General features: G+C 36.2%; 1 protein-coding gene across 5 annotated transcripts in view; it reads left to right on the forward strand.

The window, feature by feature from the left end:
* Window positions 1–5,563, forward strand: part of LOC125949193 (lachesin-like) — a 20,403-nt gene extending 14,840 nt beyond the window's left edge. For all 5 annotated transcript variants that reach the window (XM_049675964.1, XM_049675962.1, XM_049675967.1 and 2 more), the window contains exons 9-11: window positions 41–94; window positions 4,047–4,127; window positions 4,250–5,563. In XM_049675964.1, the coding sequence (XP_049531921.1) occupies window positions 41–94; window positions 4,047–4,127; window positions 4,250–4,410 (296 nt within the window). In that variant the 3' untranslated portion in view covers window positions 4,411–5,563. The remainder of the gene's footprint in view (window positions 1–40; window positions 95–4,046; window positions 4,128–4,249) is intronic.
* Window positions 5,564–17,551: the final 11,988 nt, after the last annotated feature.

A 17,551-nucleotide genomic window follows, 5' to 3' on the forward strand; every position in this document is an offset into this window, starting at 1 on the left:
ATTTCATTCGCTAATATCATCATTTGACTATATTTTTCAGAGCTTCCTAGCAGTGCAATCAACTTAGTGGAATCAAGCGAAGGAAAACGACGAAGTAAGTATGCAAAACCATTTTCATAACATCTTTGAATTTCTTTTATTGAGTTTTATACTTTATTCATCAGGAAGGAATTAGAATTACTTGCTCCAGCTATGTAATAATTTCTTATTTAAACATTTATTCATAAGATTTGAAAAATGTCAATTCATTAAAATATTTTTACATTTTGAAATAATCATTAGTACAACAACTCCCAATCATCAGTGGAACAATTCTCCCAAATACATTAGTTTTTGCTCTGAAGTTTCGTACATAATAAGACATTCAGTGAGAGGATGGGGAGCTATATAGTGTGGTTTTAGCCCAAAAAAAGCCGTTCGTAAAAGGAATTTACATTTTTTTGTAACTTTTATCATTTAATTATTTTTAAAATATACGATTAAAAAAACTGCTTTGTTGCTCTGCCAATGCCTTACCAGTATTAGGGGTTTGTGTAATGCCAACAATTTCTATGGTTTTTTTTTTCAAACGAATATAATATGCATTTTTCGCTAAATATGTCAGCCTAAGAGCCGTTACAGGAATCATCTTCATCGGAGGATGGCTATAAATACATAGCGCAAGTGTTTGCCACTAATCAGCGTTAAAATAGTCATTACCCGAATAAAGATTAATGATGATAAGTCATCAGTGCCAGCTACGAGCAATCAAGCAGTTGATGAACCAGCAATCCGCTTTTTTTCGTGTAATAATTCAACCCAATTATTCTTCCATCAGATCGTAACCATTTAGAAGCGGGAAAAGAAATGGAAATCACGTTTAAATTACACACACAGAGTGTGCAGATGTTGGGTTTATTCCTCTTCGTGTTGTTGAATGTTTGATTTTGATTTGGTAATCTGGAAGCTCTAGAAAGGATATGACCACAGGATCCATCATTAATCACAATAAAAAAATAATGATTCGATGCCAAAAAGAACCAATCTTACATTAGTACATACCTACCACTTCGAGCATTGCATGCGGTGGTAGCTTTAGAGCTGAATAGTGTTTATAACCTGCCAAAATTTAATTCTAGTTTGTTCAGCTAAACCATTAGGTAGGGGACCAACGTGCGTTTGGTGCTCAGCGTTCGGGAGCATTCATGCCTGCAGATTCTGAGTACGATTTGGTTTTTTATAGAGTTTTGGTGAAAATATAGCTGTACTAATGAAATGCGACCCAAAAGCAACACATTTCCCTCAGCCATTAGTTTCCGTACTTCAATTAGAGGCGAGCACATAAACGCTTTCCGCCTAAGGAACAATAAAAGCCGCCAGACCAGTGAACGTCCAAAAGTTGTGTGTAGTTTATCGCTGCAAAATCGACTAACAGCATGAATTGCCACCAAGACTTGACTCCTTGGAGAATTACGGGAGTGAAACACAATCTGGCAATATTGGAAAGAATTCGGAGCTACAGGGTTCCGCATGTACCGCAGAGGATTAGTAAAATTAACTCACCGCTTTGTGGTGGAACGAAATAGAGGAACATACTTTCGTTTCCACATTTGTGTAGTAAAGAAATAACACACAAAGAGTGAAGCGAGAAAAAGGGATTGTTGGAACTAAAACCAAATGTCATGGGCTCGCCTTTCAAACCCTTTTCTTCGAAGGTGTCAATGTCAAGTAGAAAATGCGTTTAAGCATAACACCCTTTGAGGATTGCTTTCGTTTTTAATTCCAACCGAGTGTAAACCATCCAAATCTAACCGAGTGTAAACCAACAACTACTTTACAGCAATTGCAAGAATTGTTTTGTGAACCGAGCGTTTGAAATCGGATTATGAAAGTTATTCTATTTTTCACGTTTTTACTTCCACTAAATAAAAACGCTATTGATTTAGATCTAACTCCAACCTAGAATTAAATAAATTATGTTCACCGGTTTGCTGTAGTACAAATGTGCTAGATCACAAAGGTCATATGTCAATTTGAGCACTAATCATATTTGTATCAACAGTTCCTGTTGGACTTAAAATAACTGCAACATGACTTCACCTGGTAGGCTCAATACATTTCCTGTTTGCCGCTTTTTTTGTGCCCGGTCGAATATAACTATGTCTGACGAATGGTAAGACTGTGGAGTAGACTAGCAATTAGAAGCATACAAGCTACAAGGCAGAATTGCACGAAATTACAACTTATTTGTAAGGTTCGTCACCGGGGACGGACACTCTTGTTTTTAGTTTTTGTGACCCTATTCCATTCTAAGCGAAACGTCACCTTTCTGAGGCCAATCCCGTTGTCGCTGCCGAACAGTCCAAGACGAACACCTCATTTGCGCAATAATACTCATTAGACACGGTTTTACACATGTGAAGCACTGTTTTATGACTTCACAGGTCACAAGGGTCGGGCCAACACTCGCCCTACTCTGGTTTTTGTTTCTTTAGCCGATAATATTCTTTCTACTCATGTAGATACTGTAACATGGCTTGGATCTGGGTATGCCTTCACTAAACAAGAAGCAAGTAGAGGCCAAAAAATATGTGCATAAAAAATGTGATCAGTTTAATTTTAATTTATTGGGTTTAGGAACTAGTATTATCTACGTTTACGTTACGTTTAGTCTATAAAATTGTATTCTTGTTTGTTTATGCGCAAGTGACACATATGCACAAAAAGTAATAAGGCATAAGATTTTGAACGTGCGTATTTGGGACAAAGTAATGTTTGTATGGGGGTTGAAAACCTAACAATAATGTATTTTATATAGGATAAACATTCGATTTAAATCTGGCGGGGTAATCTAAGCATGTCATTTTTTGCGAATCCCGCTCTAAATTTGCGTAATGATTAAAGACAGTTGTACCAACCTAGGAAATAAAAAATTAAATCAATTAGCGGAGCGGTGACAACACTAATTTCCTTGGTCAGTTTCAAATACCTTGAGATGATTGCTCGAGATGGTTTAAATTACAAATAAAAAATACTTTTACTAAACATTTTGCATCAATTGTCGTTAGTAATATGTTTTTGTTGTTACATTTTTTGTTTTTGTTAATACATTTTTAGTTTTTTTTACACAAGGAGTTTTCTTTTAGTTAATGAAAATGGCATTTTTTTATTTGATTACGATTTAATTTTCGCTCTCAATCAAGAATATAGTCAAGTCTCTTGAGTAATAGTCTACGTTCTATTATGACGAAAGGAATCATATAAATAAAACGCTCTGTGTTAGATAATCTTAGTTCTAAAATGTTCAGCCCAAACGCATCGGTTTCTTACGAACATCTAAAAGAATTCATTGCATTATGCTGTCGCTTCGAGCATCTATAATAGTTCCCTTGAGAGGACTCAACAGTTTATGATTCGTTGAAGCCGAATGGAACACATTGTAATTTTTAGCCTTATGTTTCCCCTTTTTAGTTTCCCTGTGCTACTAGCACTACTGTAAAGATGAACGGGACAAAGTTCAATATTGCTTGTTTGATGCAGGGAGAATCTAATCGAGGAAAACGATTGTGTGAGGCGTTATTTGGGTGTAAAAGCGTAAAAAAACCAATTGATTTGAAGTTTGAAGGCAGCGGCAAACTGGACGCGCATCGTTACCAATGTTTTGTGCCGTAGAGTGGGATGCAGCCAAATTTGTAGCAAGTTACAATCTGAATGACGCAACGGAAAGCGCGTTCAGCATTAACACTCACCAACGGCATCCACGTTCTATATTATATATCTTCACTCATTTATATTTATCAGATTAATATTAAACAAAGGAAATGTATAGAAACCATTTCCTTCCACCTCTTTTATTTATTCACATGTTATCCATTGCCGAAAGAAGGCACAGAAAACATTGTTGTCATTGTTTCTTCATTCTTTTATTTTTAAAACTTGATTCATTGTATTTTTTTTTGTTTTTTCTTCTACCAATGAGAAATGTTTAAATATACTAATTGACGGTGAAAAATGATTGTTATTATTATATAACAATCATTTTGTCTTATTAAAAAAATCATTTACAGATAAACCACGGAAAGGAAGTAATTTCTATGAAAGTAACGACTTTATGGATGACGACATGGAAAGCTCAAGCAAGCGAAAAGGTACAAATGATTAATCATTCTCCCTCATGCAGCCTCCGAACCATATTAATTTGAGATTTTTGTGTTTTATTTCATGCTCTACTTCATGGATACCTTTGAAATATTCGTTCTCGGTTGAACAGATCTGATGCTAGGAGGAAACCGAAATGACGACAGCTATGAATTGTCTACGTCTGGAATGAATAATGCTCCTCACATGAAGCAGTGGCTGTATAGTTTTGCATCTTGGTTAATTTTATTTACTATAGTCATTTTTCCAATAGCCAGACTTCAAACAATTTGACCGTTTGCAATAGTTGCGAGTAAGGCATAGGCTTTGGAGGGAAAGATTAGTGAATTGTTTGTTTATTAAATTCGCTTTTTTATGCTTAGTTGTTTTTGTATTGTACATGCGTGATTATGCTACTTAAATTAGATTTGGTTGGAACTGGTTGCGAAAAATCGGCCATTTCATCGATACACGACTATCAGTGCACAATTATTGCTACATCTATGCCGTATGAAATAAGAAGAAATTGACTATAATATATATAAAATGTAAATATGCTCGATTACTGAACTGGAACAATACAAAGAATTTCAAAGACAAACAAAAGCAACATCGATACATATCCGTAGATATAAAATTGATATGACATGAAATTTATAAAACAAATGGAAAAACGAAACCTAGGCAAACAAACCAAATGTATGAAATCTTTATCAAACCATGTATGCGAGCATTGGTGAGGATTTAAAGCTTGTATATGATAGAAAAAGACAGGTCATGCAGCATAGGAAACAAAGCCAAGCCGGCAAATATAAACCAATTATAATAAATAGAAACTGTAATCCTGTATGTGCATGTAACGATCAAGTGTTATTCACATATTGTTTAAAAGAAATGAAATAAATTATATAAGCTTAACACTTAATTGCGTGATAAATGTGAATGTTGAAGTGTATTATTTTCCAAAGTTAGTTTTTCAGATATCTATTAATGGAAGGGAAGTGTGTAGACGTTTTAGAACCTAGGTATTACATTAACACTCAGGATTGCGATTCGTACAATACGAGCTTGTCATGCGAATCCTTGGACTCTCATTAAACAGTTAAATGAAGAATATTCCTTTTGATTCTATAAAGTTTTGTTTTTTAATTTATGCTCGTTGATTAGGATAAACTATAAAATAACCTGCGTACATATGGTCTACCTGACATTATTAGACGGAATCATCTCCTCAACTAATTAATGTTGATATTGTTATAATATTTGTTTTGTCTGCCCAAAATCAATGCTTTAATAAAGCCAGCATGATTCATAAACCTCAAAAATGTATCCAATCACTCAATATATCGATTACATTATGAATGTTTGGTGTATATAATAAAATTGGAATTGATTCTTTATGGTTTCATGGTTTATGGTTTTCATTGTCAAATAACGGTTTGAGCTTCAATGTGAAAGTGCCTGTGTAACTTTTTTATAAATTTATTAAACAATCCATTTGGAGTTTAATGCCATTTTTACGTAACACAGTACTAGATTTGTCATCTGTTGCCTTTGTGTTTGAAATAGATTTTGCTTTGAATATGTGTAATTTTATAATTATTAGTGATATAATTATTAATTATTCGGAAGTCGGGTTTATGAGTCTAAAAGAAGAAGTTTACTTCCGATTTTTATACCGTGGGATTAAAAAAAATATCCAGAGGTAACATAACGAATTGGTTATATTGCACTATTTTCAATAAACGTGATATTTGGAGCCTATATTGTTGGTTTCCCTTAAAAATATTGTTTTATACGGATTAATGCATTGTAAATGCTAGTTGTAATTGTAAAAATACAATACAATACTACTTACTATTTGATTCGGTGATCCTAAAATATGACGTTGGTTCAATTTCATCTCAATTGCACAAAACATATATATGTCTTATCCTACACGATGCTCGTATTCTGTCGGTCATGACAGTAGTCGATTACCAAAAAATCGTGAAATAGTGGTTATTACAGACAAAGGTGAAATACCGAATAATCCTATAAATAACGCAAACAATAGCGCCGAGAAGAACGCTCGATTCAGCTAGCAAATGAATCGATCGGATCTATAACATCAGAATATGTTAGTAGTTTTTGTTAAGTTTATGCTGCATCATATCGTTTTGAAAGCGCCCCGCCAGCTTCCTACTAGTACAAAGGATATTTGCTTGGTACTACTGCTGACGGCAAACATCCGTTCATTATTTTTATTTACTATACATACGATTCGTCAGCTTCAGTACTTTCCGAGTCACTATGTAGACAAAAAATATACACATTCGTAGAACGGAAGCAGGCACGAACAACGGCATCATATGCTTAACGGAAATTGACGGTAAAAAGAAAGGTTATCGGTATAAATCATGAGTTCGATCATTGAATTAGTGTATCACACATCCGGATACAGTGATGGTGAGATGATGATGATGAGAAGAATATTACATTTCTTAGAAAATATTCTTTGTAATCAGAGTTGTGAAATGCATTATTAACTATCTGGTTCATATTTTTTTTCCATACCATCATGCGAACCCAAACTTCATTTATTTCTAATTTATTATAATCAATCATATTTCATCTATTGCTGTTAGTGTGCCTTATATGGCGTATGGCAACTCACGCAAGTTTGTATGTTTCAAGTGATTTTCGTAGATGACGTTGGATTTGCAGTTTACTGGTTGGACAGCAACTCTATGTTTCAAATTACCAAACAAAAATGAAAGGCATGATGTTTATTTTACCTTTTGTTCTTCCTAGTATTCAGGCACAAAGCGTTTCCTAATAAAATGTTGCTAACATTTTGCTACCACCAACCTATATTTTCTGTTCATTTATTCATCATCATGTTATGGCCCGTTCAAATATCTTCTTGTTTTTGCTTCTCGATAAAAATATAACTGGATATATTAAAATTTGGAGCGGGTCGTGGTTTTGAATTCGCTATCCATACATATTATTTCCCTTGGATATTTACTGTAGCATCGATTCATAAGCTGGAGTTTGCATTTTTATGGCACGTAGCTGATTCAGAAGCTATGAATTTCAATAATGAGTTTTTATTGCAAATAAATTTGTTACACATAGGGTACGATTTCGCTGACACATGATCCGTGGTATCTGATCTAAAATAGAATAATTGCATTTAGTATCTAAATAGATCTCACATGCATACTTACTCATCGTAAAGCTACTTCCATGATTTAACAGAATTTCAAATCAATTTCAACCTGAAACAAGTAACAAGGAACAGTTGTTATTCTTAATATAATTCATCACACATTGACATAAAAAGGTTGGAGAAAAACATTATTTTGAAGTAGGTAGCTTTGGTGCTGAATACCTGATCTAACATTAAACAAAAAAAAATCAAATTGCAAATGAACAAAATTGCAAAAAATCATTGTTGTAGACAGGATATTTTACACATGTTATTTATTGGTGTTATTTTTTATATTCGGCTGCATGTAACAGTATCACAAAAACGGAAGTCAACAACGAAAATTTTCTATGCATTTTGCACTTTTGCTTTGATGAGAAATAAAATGCCAGGACGTTAAAAATTGGCATGGTGTTTACATTACCGATACGTGTCATTATCAGATATCTATCAGATAAAAATGCATACCTTCGGTTCCGTCAAATCAACTCCGTAATTTTTATTGTTAAACATGGAGTTTACGTGTGTTATTATTTTTTACATTACACAGGAACCAATGATCAAGCAAACTTTTTAAATCTTTTCGCGCAACACGGAATTTAATAATTCGCCAGAGGTTTGGTACAAAACTTATCGACATCAAAAAACATAATGGATCGAATTTCCACCTGCGAAATCTTGGCCAAACGGAATGAAAACGATCTATTCCCGAAATGAGAAGCGGTCACATTCAATCATATTCTGCAAAAAGATCGTGCAAAAAGCACACTGAAGCATCTGAAATGATTTCCAAACTTGCAGCAACAGTCATGAAGGTTTCATAGTAGTAGTTTACAGTCTGATAGTAATTTAAAGAAACTCAGTTCGTACAACGAAACGCTAAATTGAGATCTTTACTCCATTTGTCGTTTAGAGCTTTTAGATTTCCAACCATTCGATTGGTTGGAAATGGTTAGAATTGGCCAACAGAAGAGGTGTTGTGTGGTGTCCGTATCTGTAATTTTCTAGGCAAAAACTCCATTTCTAGGCAAAAACTCCAAGAGCTTCGTTGTGATAGTTTGATGCATTCAAAATGTAGTTTCAACGAAACGCTTAGGGAACCAGCACCTTTTTCGCGAATTGCATAATTCTCTTCTTGGTAAGAAACTGGAGTCAGAAGAAGACTGTGAACATAGATTTCCTTTTTCAATTTTTCAAAAAGGCAGCAAATTATCCAGTAAAACGATTGATGTTTGATCTAACTCAAACCAATTTTGATTGAGATAAAATTAAATTATTCGTTTGAAAATGTTTTGTTCATTCCTACGATCGATCAATAAAATGGATGAGTACGTACTTAATTTTTAACTTGTTGTATTTTACCAAAGAAAAAAGTATTTCTCTTGGTAGTTAAACTAAATTAAAAACCCATAGTAGTTTGCTTGATAATGTGGAACAAGAAGATCTCAAAATATTCATGAACTTACATAAAATACAAAGTCTCCATTAATTAAAAAAAACGCGCTCTTTTACCCTGCCAGTATGGAAAGAGTGCGTATCGTTTTTCTGTTGCTTCTGTGAAAAAATAAAAAAAATATCAAAAACATCTGATAAAAAGATAGTTGAATATTTTAATCTGTCCTTTAATCTTTAGCATTAACAGATTGCCGTTTGGTGATATAGAGACCCGGGAAATTGAATATATACCTACATTTGTCTAATCTTAGCACAAAAATGATTGCGTAGTATACCTACATAAGATTATTTTTGAAAAAAAGTTTAATTATGTATCCTTGGTTGGATCGGCTTTTTCCACAAAGCGAGATAGTGTCCAAACTATTAAAATTCCATAAAAATAAAAAAAAATGCAAATTATCGCCTTTCTCCAAAAAGCCAGAGCATAAATTGTTAAAAAAGTACAATTCGATGGATTTCTTATATTCTATATAGAGTCGCTATATTACACTCGATGTTGAAAGAAATACCTTTAGTATAGTAATAAGTACCTTTTAGTTACGAAATTGGTGCAAAGGTGAATTTATTTACAAGTGTAACAAACGGTGGCGAAAGCGACAAAAGGATTTGTTATATTCTATATAGAGTCGCTATATTACACTCGATGTTGAAAGAAATACCTTTAGTATAGTAATAAGTACCTTTTAGTTACGAAATTGGTGCAAAGGTGAATTTATTTACAAGTGTAACAAACGGTGGCGAAAGCGACAAAAGGGGGGGGAAAATAGACGAAATACGCAAGTGCCGTTCATAAGAACAGACGAATTCGAAATAGGAAACGTAGTCCACCTAACTCAGCGAAAACGGACTCAGGCCATCTAGAGTCTAGGCACTAAAGAGAAAGACATAAACCATAGGTACCGTTCGCCAGCAATCGTTTTCGAAGATTGTCGTTAAGAAACGGTTTTAAATTAATTATTTATTTGCGTTTCCTGGTAAAGAGTCTTTTTATTCATTTTTTCCGTTTTTTTCAATTGACACTTTACAGTTTCACCTTTTTATACGCTCGGCAGTAGGTACACATGGCGTTTTTTGTCTGCTTGGCTATCTTGCACGTAAAGTGTGGCAAGGGTCTGCATGGCACTCAATTCTTGGTTGCTGTGGTTCTCCAAGGGATCGATGTAGTCAAAGAATCTTGGCAGTAGTATCAAACTTGGTAACGATAACGGAAGTTCGATATCTATTGGATCTGTACAGACAGTGGAAGTCGCGGACAAGCCTTCTCCTATGTGAGTGCATGTGGAGAAACATTTTATTTTCATGGCTAGAAGATGGTGTTGAATTTTATATGAATTCAGTTTCAGCGATACCTTTGAGTGCTTTCCACGACCCATTGGTATTTTCTTGACAATCCGGTGGTCTCCCATATTTTACGATGTATTGAGTGCAGCTGGCGATAAATGAATCGATAGTTAAAACGTAAGCGTTCCTTGGAAAGCTACGACAAAAGCACTTATAAAATGAAAATGAATAGTACAAGATGCGCGATCTGTTTTCAGTATTTATATTTTTTACCATGCAACGGCATTTCACACAAAAATTGGTCGTTGCTAATCCGTAACTAATGCTAATGCAGAACAATTCAATGGAATGGCATATGGCGAAATTTCTAAAACTAAATACTATCAAATTTTTCAAATATTTCTCTAGAATTTTAATGGCTTCGAATGATGAATGATTCGAATGATTAGTCGATCGATGAAGTCACTCATCTGCACTTTTTGTATGTATGCATACAAATAATTGTGTTAAGATTCACATTGAAGACCAATTCAACACGTATGTCCACGGTGGAATAAGCATTACAAGCATTAAACAAAGACATATCAGAACTATCCGAACGTTTGTGGGAACTACAATCCTAATGAATCACCTTTCGTCTCAAAACGTCATGGAACATGTGAAAACAAACCGCCCCTCTACCAGCGGATTCGTCAAAGTTTCAAAGTGAAACGCGTCCATCCATCCACCTATCCATCCATTCGATTGAATCTGTTGTCAGCTCCGAGCAAAATATCAAGCCACACTGTTAAGCAAATTAGCTCGTTTGCGCGTCGGTAATTCAACTTCCACGAACTTTGTCTTCGTCCTGCTTTCATTATGAGAATCCAATTTCCGGTGGCGTTGGAGTTATTTACCGCTGCTTCACGAGACGGCCAGGCAGCTGCTTAGCGCGACTTGTACCGGCTGCTAGTAGCCTCATCACCAGCCGTCGCCGCCGGCGAACACGCTGACTTCGAGCCGCATGCGAATCTTGTAGGCGCCATTCTGCACACACTCCACCGCATCCACACGTATTGGAGTCGAAAGATGGTCCGGTGGAACATGTTTATAGCCAGTCGACTGCCTGAAGCAGTTCCGCAACACAGTATCAGAAACCGATAAAATTAATTTCATTTCCCGCAGCTGCTACTGCCCGGGTGCCTGCTACCACTGCTTATTCGTGCGATTTTGCGAATGATTGCACTGCAAAAGGAAGTACGGTAGGTGCTGGAATGAGTGATCTGTCTTGAAACGGTAGTGGGTGGATAGTCTATTGAAGAAGGCCGGTTAACTGGATAAGGACGCATTGGGTGAAATGTGTCCGTATGTTCTGGCTTGGGCGTCTTTTCGGGCCCAAGTATTCTTTGATGCCTATCCGTCGATCGGTCGGACGGTTAAAGGTGAAACTTTTCGTGCTCGACATGTCTTGTGAAGCGTGTGAAAGCACGTAGATCTGAGTGGAAAACCTGTCCGAAACCAGTAACCAGTAACGGTGGAAATTGCTTTATTTGGAAATTCTACGCACAACTCATGTTGCGGTAGACCATTGTGCTTATTCATATTTGCGTTTGATTGGGTTTGATCGAGTGCTCCAAGGCGTATTCTATATTCATTATTTCCGAACATTCATTGTGTTCTGAATCCAGCATCATTAGAGATAATCACAGGTTTGAGACTATAAATTAGCAGCTAAGTCACGAATTTCAGTCGTGTGCATGAAGTATTTAAGTGCGTTGATAAACTAAGTATTGTAACAGTGATCAAATAGGAGTTACAGACTTATAAACTCCCGGTTGCATGGTTTAATGTTTATTTGGTATTTCAAATGGTCATAAGTTAATTTACTATTAACAACATTTTGGAATGCTACAATATAGCTCATTTTATTACATACCTTATTAGAAATATCCTTATAAAAAGAACATCTTAATGAAAAGAGATAAAAATGGCTAATGGTAATGATACACCTTTTAAACTATCATTATTTCGACGACAGTGCATTCATTGAAATGAGTGCTATATGCGAAATAAGATTAATAGTATGACGTAACAGATTTATTCAATTTCTCTGCAATTAAATAAAATGTACTAAATGCAATTGAACATCAAAACCTCATTTAATATTTCAGAAAACTTTCTGAAACAAGGTAATCAAGTCTTGTGGAAGCAAATTTCGTTAGGAAACACAAAAAAGTATTTTAAGTAGATTGGTTCGGTGAGTAATGCTGCATACACACTAAGCCATACACACTCCCAATAGCTTAGCTCGATCCTTTATGTGTTTCGTTTGGTTTTTCAATACCATTTGTGGAACTGGCATAGGTTGGTATGTATGCTATTATGTGCTAGTTTCTTGAGCAGGTGCATGCACATAGCTTCAACACAAAACGAATCGGAGCCAAGAACAAAACCTACTAGCAAACGATAAAATCAAGTGGAATTTTAAATTATTTCCACTGTCATGCTGTGATTAATTAATTTCATTAGCATTACACCGGCTTAGGTGTGCAAGCCAGCGGTTTCCCTCAAAACGGCATTGACTTGCCCCTTCTTGGAGGTAATGATGTTTGGTATTTTGCGAGCGAGTCAGACGCAAACCGTTTACGATACGACAACGTGTGAATTGTGACACTTGGTCGTTTCCCTTTCAACCAGCACTTCGCTTGCATAATAGGAAGGACTTGACGACTAGCCTTTCGGAGCGTGACTGATCACTAAATACGATGCAACGCATAGAACGAATTTTACAAACAGTGCTCAAGCTATAAGGTAAATGCAAACTGTGCATACACATTGCCTGATTGGTACGGATGACTCTTGATTGGTTATTTATCCTAATTTGGTTTTGTTTGTTTAATTAGCGTGTAAAAAGTCCTATGATAGATTTCTGCACAGACTGTTCATAATACACTGCAGAACAGCGACGTTAAAAGTGAATTTTCAAATGATGAGTATTTATTTAGCCGTGGCCACACGGGGCGAAAACCCTAGCGCAAACGAAAAAATTAATGCCAAAACGGTTTCGCTTAACCCTTACACGCTGTCAAACTTTTATACGTCCGCGGACTTTTTCGCTGAACCCTTGACGCTATCGAACGCTTTATTTACGAAAATGTAGGTTCTTTTCGTATTGTTTTTGCATTTTTAATATAAATATAACAGCAACAGCAACAAAATCGTTAAAAACTGCAAAATTTATTCGGAAATCAACTTCAGCGGCCAAAACACAGATGAAAACAATACGTTTGACATTTCGGCATAAATTTTCGGGGTTTTACGCCTGCCACACGAAGCGAAAACATTTTGGCATTAATGTGCAAATTTGCGCGCAAATTTTCGCCCCGTGTGGCCACGGCTTTTGAATATATAAATGTGATTTACACTTATTTTAGCATTAAATGGGCACGAGTAGTTTGTTTCTCCTCAGTGGTTTACAGGTGATTTTTACAGCATTGCTGGGTCTGTATGGTTTATGTCATTTTGACGGTATTTACATTTGATTTGATTAATTAACAATTGATTTCCAATTGACGTTTCCTACTTGGTTTAATGTTTTATGTTTTAGAAAAGTAGAAATTACAACAGGACATAACAAGGTCACGCAGCACCACATTTCCAACCAATGGCAGCTGGAGGTGTAAGCACATTGCAGATAGCACACGCACAAATCCTGATTCCATGGAGGCTGGCACCACGTTACTAGTAGGGGAGTCTTGAGGTGCCTTCTCGGTAAGGTGACAGAGTCCGTTGTAAGAATGCAACAGCTAGATACCAGTGTTATGGAGAGTATGTTCCCATGCCATCTCTCGTAGAAGTATATATTTTTAATTATCAATAGATAAATTCGTCCTTCTCAGACCTGTGTAGGGGTAAGAGGTAGAACTCATCATCATATTTAAAACCACTGACGCGGCGAACTTTCTCCTACCTTTTTAACAATTGTAGGATGTGAAAAACAATTGTATGGCCTGCGGAGTATTTTTTAAAGTCGACATGAAAATGTTTATGGCTAACCCCAAGTGTCAAACAGGGCTCGTCTGGCTCTAGCCAATCTTAAATAAATGTACGTCGCAAGCAAAATAGTTAATCGACCAATGTCCCCGCATTTCCTTCAGTTAAAAATGAACTATGTAAATGGATATACCCATCAGAACGCTTGGTTCAACCGTATAAATGTTAACAGCCATTGTATTTTTAACTGTTAGCAAGAAAATGGCGTGATTTGGGAGTTTCGCCAGCAAGCGATAAATGCAATTGCTCAGATGTCGGAATTAACAATAGTAAATTCACTTCGCGCTTAAGGGGGGGCTTCGGTATTTTATTTTAATTCTTCGCATTTACTTTTTATATTTTTTTATGAGTGCTTATCCTTTTAAGAGTATTGTGTAAAGTTTTGGGATCAATCGAAGCTAAACTGACAAAGATATTGATTTTTGAAAAACAGAGTTTCATACAAGGCTTAACGCATCTCGCAACTTTGAATCGCGATTCCCAAAACCTGCGTTTTCAAAGTCGGTGCCCATCGTAGCTTAAAAACTACTGGACCAATCGATTTGAAATTTTGAACACTTAATCTGTACACTATTTGCCAGGTAGCCCCGTCAAGTTTTTGTTAAAATTGTTGATACTTTTTTTTGATAATTCTTTTAATTATATAAAACTCGTTTTTTGAGGCAACATCGAAAAAAGTAACACTTTTTCAACTTTAAAAATCTGCCAAAAATCGAAAAATAGGAAATTTAACAAAAACTTAACGGGGCTACCTGGATAAACTTATAATCTAACAAAAAAATACCCATTTGTATGTTTCAGATGACCCAGCACGTAGCTACGATGGGCACCGCAAAAAGTACATTTTTGCAAAATTGCCTTTCTCGATTGGATGCCATGAACGTAGTTTTGATCAAATCTTCCCCAAAATAGAATCAAATATTCTTGAAAAGTTGTAGTTTAATTTGACATTCACTTGCAAAAATTAAGTTGAATGGTTTCTGCACTAAAAATCGTCAAAAATAAGGCTTTTTTGAACCCGAAATAACCAAAGCCCCCCCTTAAGGCAGCACAATTCAGGTTTTCCCCGTACATACATGACAGTACGTACAAATAAAATTTGTTAAGCCAATAGCCGTGGCCACACGGAGCGAAAATTTGCGCGCAAATTTACAAATTAATGCCAAATCGTTTACGCTTCGATATGTTTACGTGGCCGGGTTGAGGAAATTAAAATCGTTTTGTGGAAGAAAAGGATTGAACACACTAGCAATGATCACTATCTATCAATGTAAACCACAAATAGAACATATTGCGAGCCCTTCCGTTTGCAAACAGCTTTTACTCTAGGTTTTACGCGCCACGGACCTATAATCGTTTGACAGCATGTAAACGGCAAGCGTAAATGTTTTGGCATTAATTTTTTCGTTTGCGCTAGAGTTTTCGCCCCGTGTGGCCACGGCTAATGGTAACGCAAGCATACAGTTCATTTTTATGTTTTGTGTTTGTTAATAAACAAATTGCACTGTTTATCGTTGGCTTTTCAACTGATAAGTTTACGATACCATGTTACTGAGACTGTATTACAAACCAACGGAAAATGTATGAGGCAGCCATTGTCCAATTGATGAAAAAAGAGGATAGAAAATACGGAATTTATGAAATTCTTACAATCTCTCTTATAATCAACAAATTTCCAACCATCCTGAACCATCGAACTAATTTTATTAAGGGTTAAATATTGTTTTTTTCATTTCAGGTTCGTCATAAAAGGGTACTACTCGAAGAGGATTTGTGGGATTTTTATGATAGGCGCTTGTCGATAGCGAATGTTTTTGTAATGTGGTTTGTGTTTACTTTAATATGTTCCAAGGTGGAAGAGTATGCAGCTGATCACGTACATAGTTAACGATTTTTTTTATAAAACCAATTCCAAATTTAACATTGACCTGTTCTCATTTTACCAACATTGGTTACGACAACGACACCGACGCTTGGAGCGGATGATTATGATGGTAAAATTCCATTTGGACCGATGCATAAATAAGCGTCAATATGCTGCTGTTGCATCTATTTACACATAGTATCGTTTTATGCAATCGAAATGTTGCAGTTGCTTTTCCCAGTGGAGTTTAGGTACATACCACTCCGACTAGCTTAGAAGTGACTAGTCATGATGACAGCGTCAATGTAGAGTTCAGTCGTTCCGGTACGTCTAGTGGACGAAATCATGGAAGCTATGGAGATTTTCATTTAATTTTACAGCATTACACGTTATACGGAATGCCTACATACACTGTAGCTTTGATTAATCTGGACTCCCTTTCGAATACGCACTGGATCTGTACGCGGCATACAGCAACCGAACCAAAGGTGAGGGCACCCGTTCCAAGGCATAGTTAGGACAATGACATCGTTCGAGGTAACACAATCGTTGGTGACCGGACGCGTTGGTCAAGCTGGTTGAGAACTCTGTTGCAGTCGATGACAGGACAGACTTTCGAATAGTTCGTTCATTAAACTTGTACGTAGAGTTGTTACATGGCATTTCCTTTTTCCTCAGCACGGTCATGGTATGTACCCTGGTCTCGACCTGACTTCGACGTGAAACACTGAACAGGCTTCCCTCGAAATCAGACTAGTAAATGATAAACACTTACTTCCCAGGATAGTAAGATACACTAAACCACATTCCTCCACGTTTTCTTCGGTACGACACACACAAAACACATGGACTGGGTGTAGGAAGGACTCTCGACCGCTCTCGCTTCTATAACCGGCCTTTGGATGTATCGTGTACCAGTTTTGCATGTATGAATGTGCATGTGAATAGCCTCTGAAATAAATGACAAATTTTGTCAGGGAACGTCTCTGTGTTCTGGTCGAATGAGCAGTAACGAGTGAACAAATTTCTCATCCACTCAGGCGTTACTTGGTGTCAAGTCTCGGCTATAACTAATCATTTAACTGAATGATTACTAACAAATTCAAAGCATTCATGTCTGATGTTGATTTTAGCATATCAACAAACATTTGAGGAACGAAGAATACTATTGAGTAGGGCATATTTAAACAGATATTTCATATATACATATTTCAACTGATAGGGTTTATACTGACAGGTATTGATTTATACCTTTAGTGGTGAAGAATACTTACAGGGTCGTACTTTCAATAGAAAATTACTGCGAACTTGCAATGAAATACTCAATCATAGGAAATGGTATACGAGCTGAGCAATTTCGTGGTACCATATGACACGTAGTTAATTATTGGCTGGAATTGTTCTTCTCACTGTTCTTTCGTGCTTATTTGATTCCTCTGCATACACAGTGCCAAATGCGCCACCTGAAATAGTCTCCGTATTTTTCACGATGTGGTATTGGGCTGATCAGATATAGGATTGACTCCTCCAGGTAGGATATGGGGTTCTTCTATTTCAGTTGATGCACCATCCAAAATGAAAAGAGCGAATGTAAAGCCTTAACGGAACAG

The sequence above is a fragment of the Anopheles darlingi genome, chromosome 2 (genome assembly GCF_943734745.1).
Source record: "Anopheles darlingi chromosome 2, idAnoDarlMG_H_01, whole genome shotgun sequence".
Lineage (NCBI taxonomy): Eukaryota > Metazoa > Arthropoda > Insecta > Diptera > Culicidae > Anopheles > Anopheles darlingi.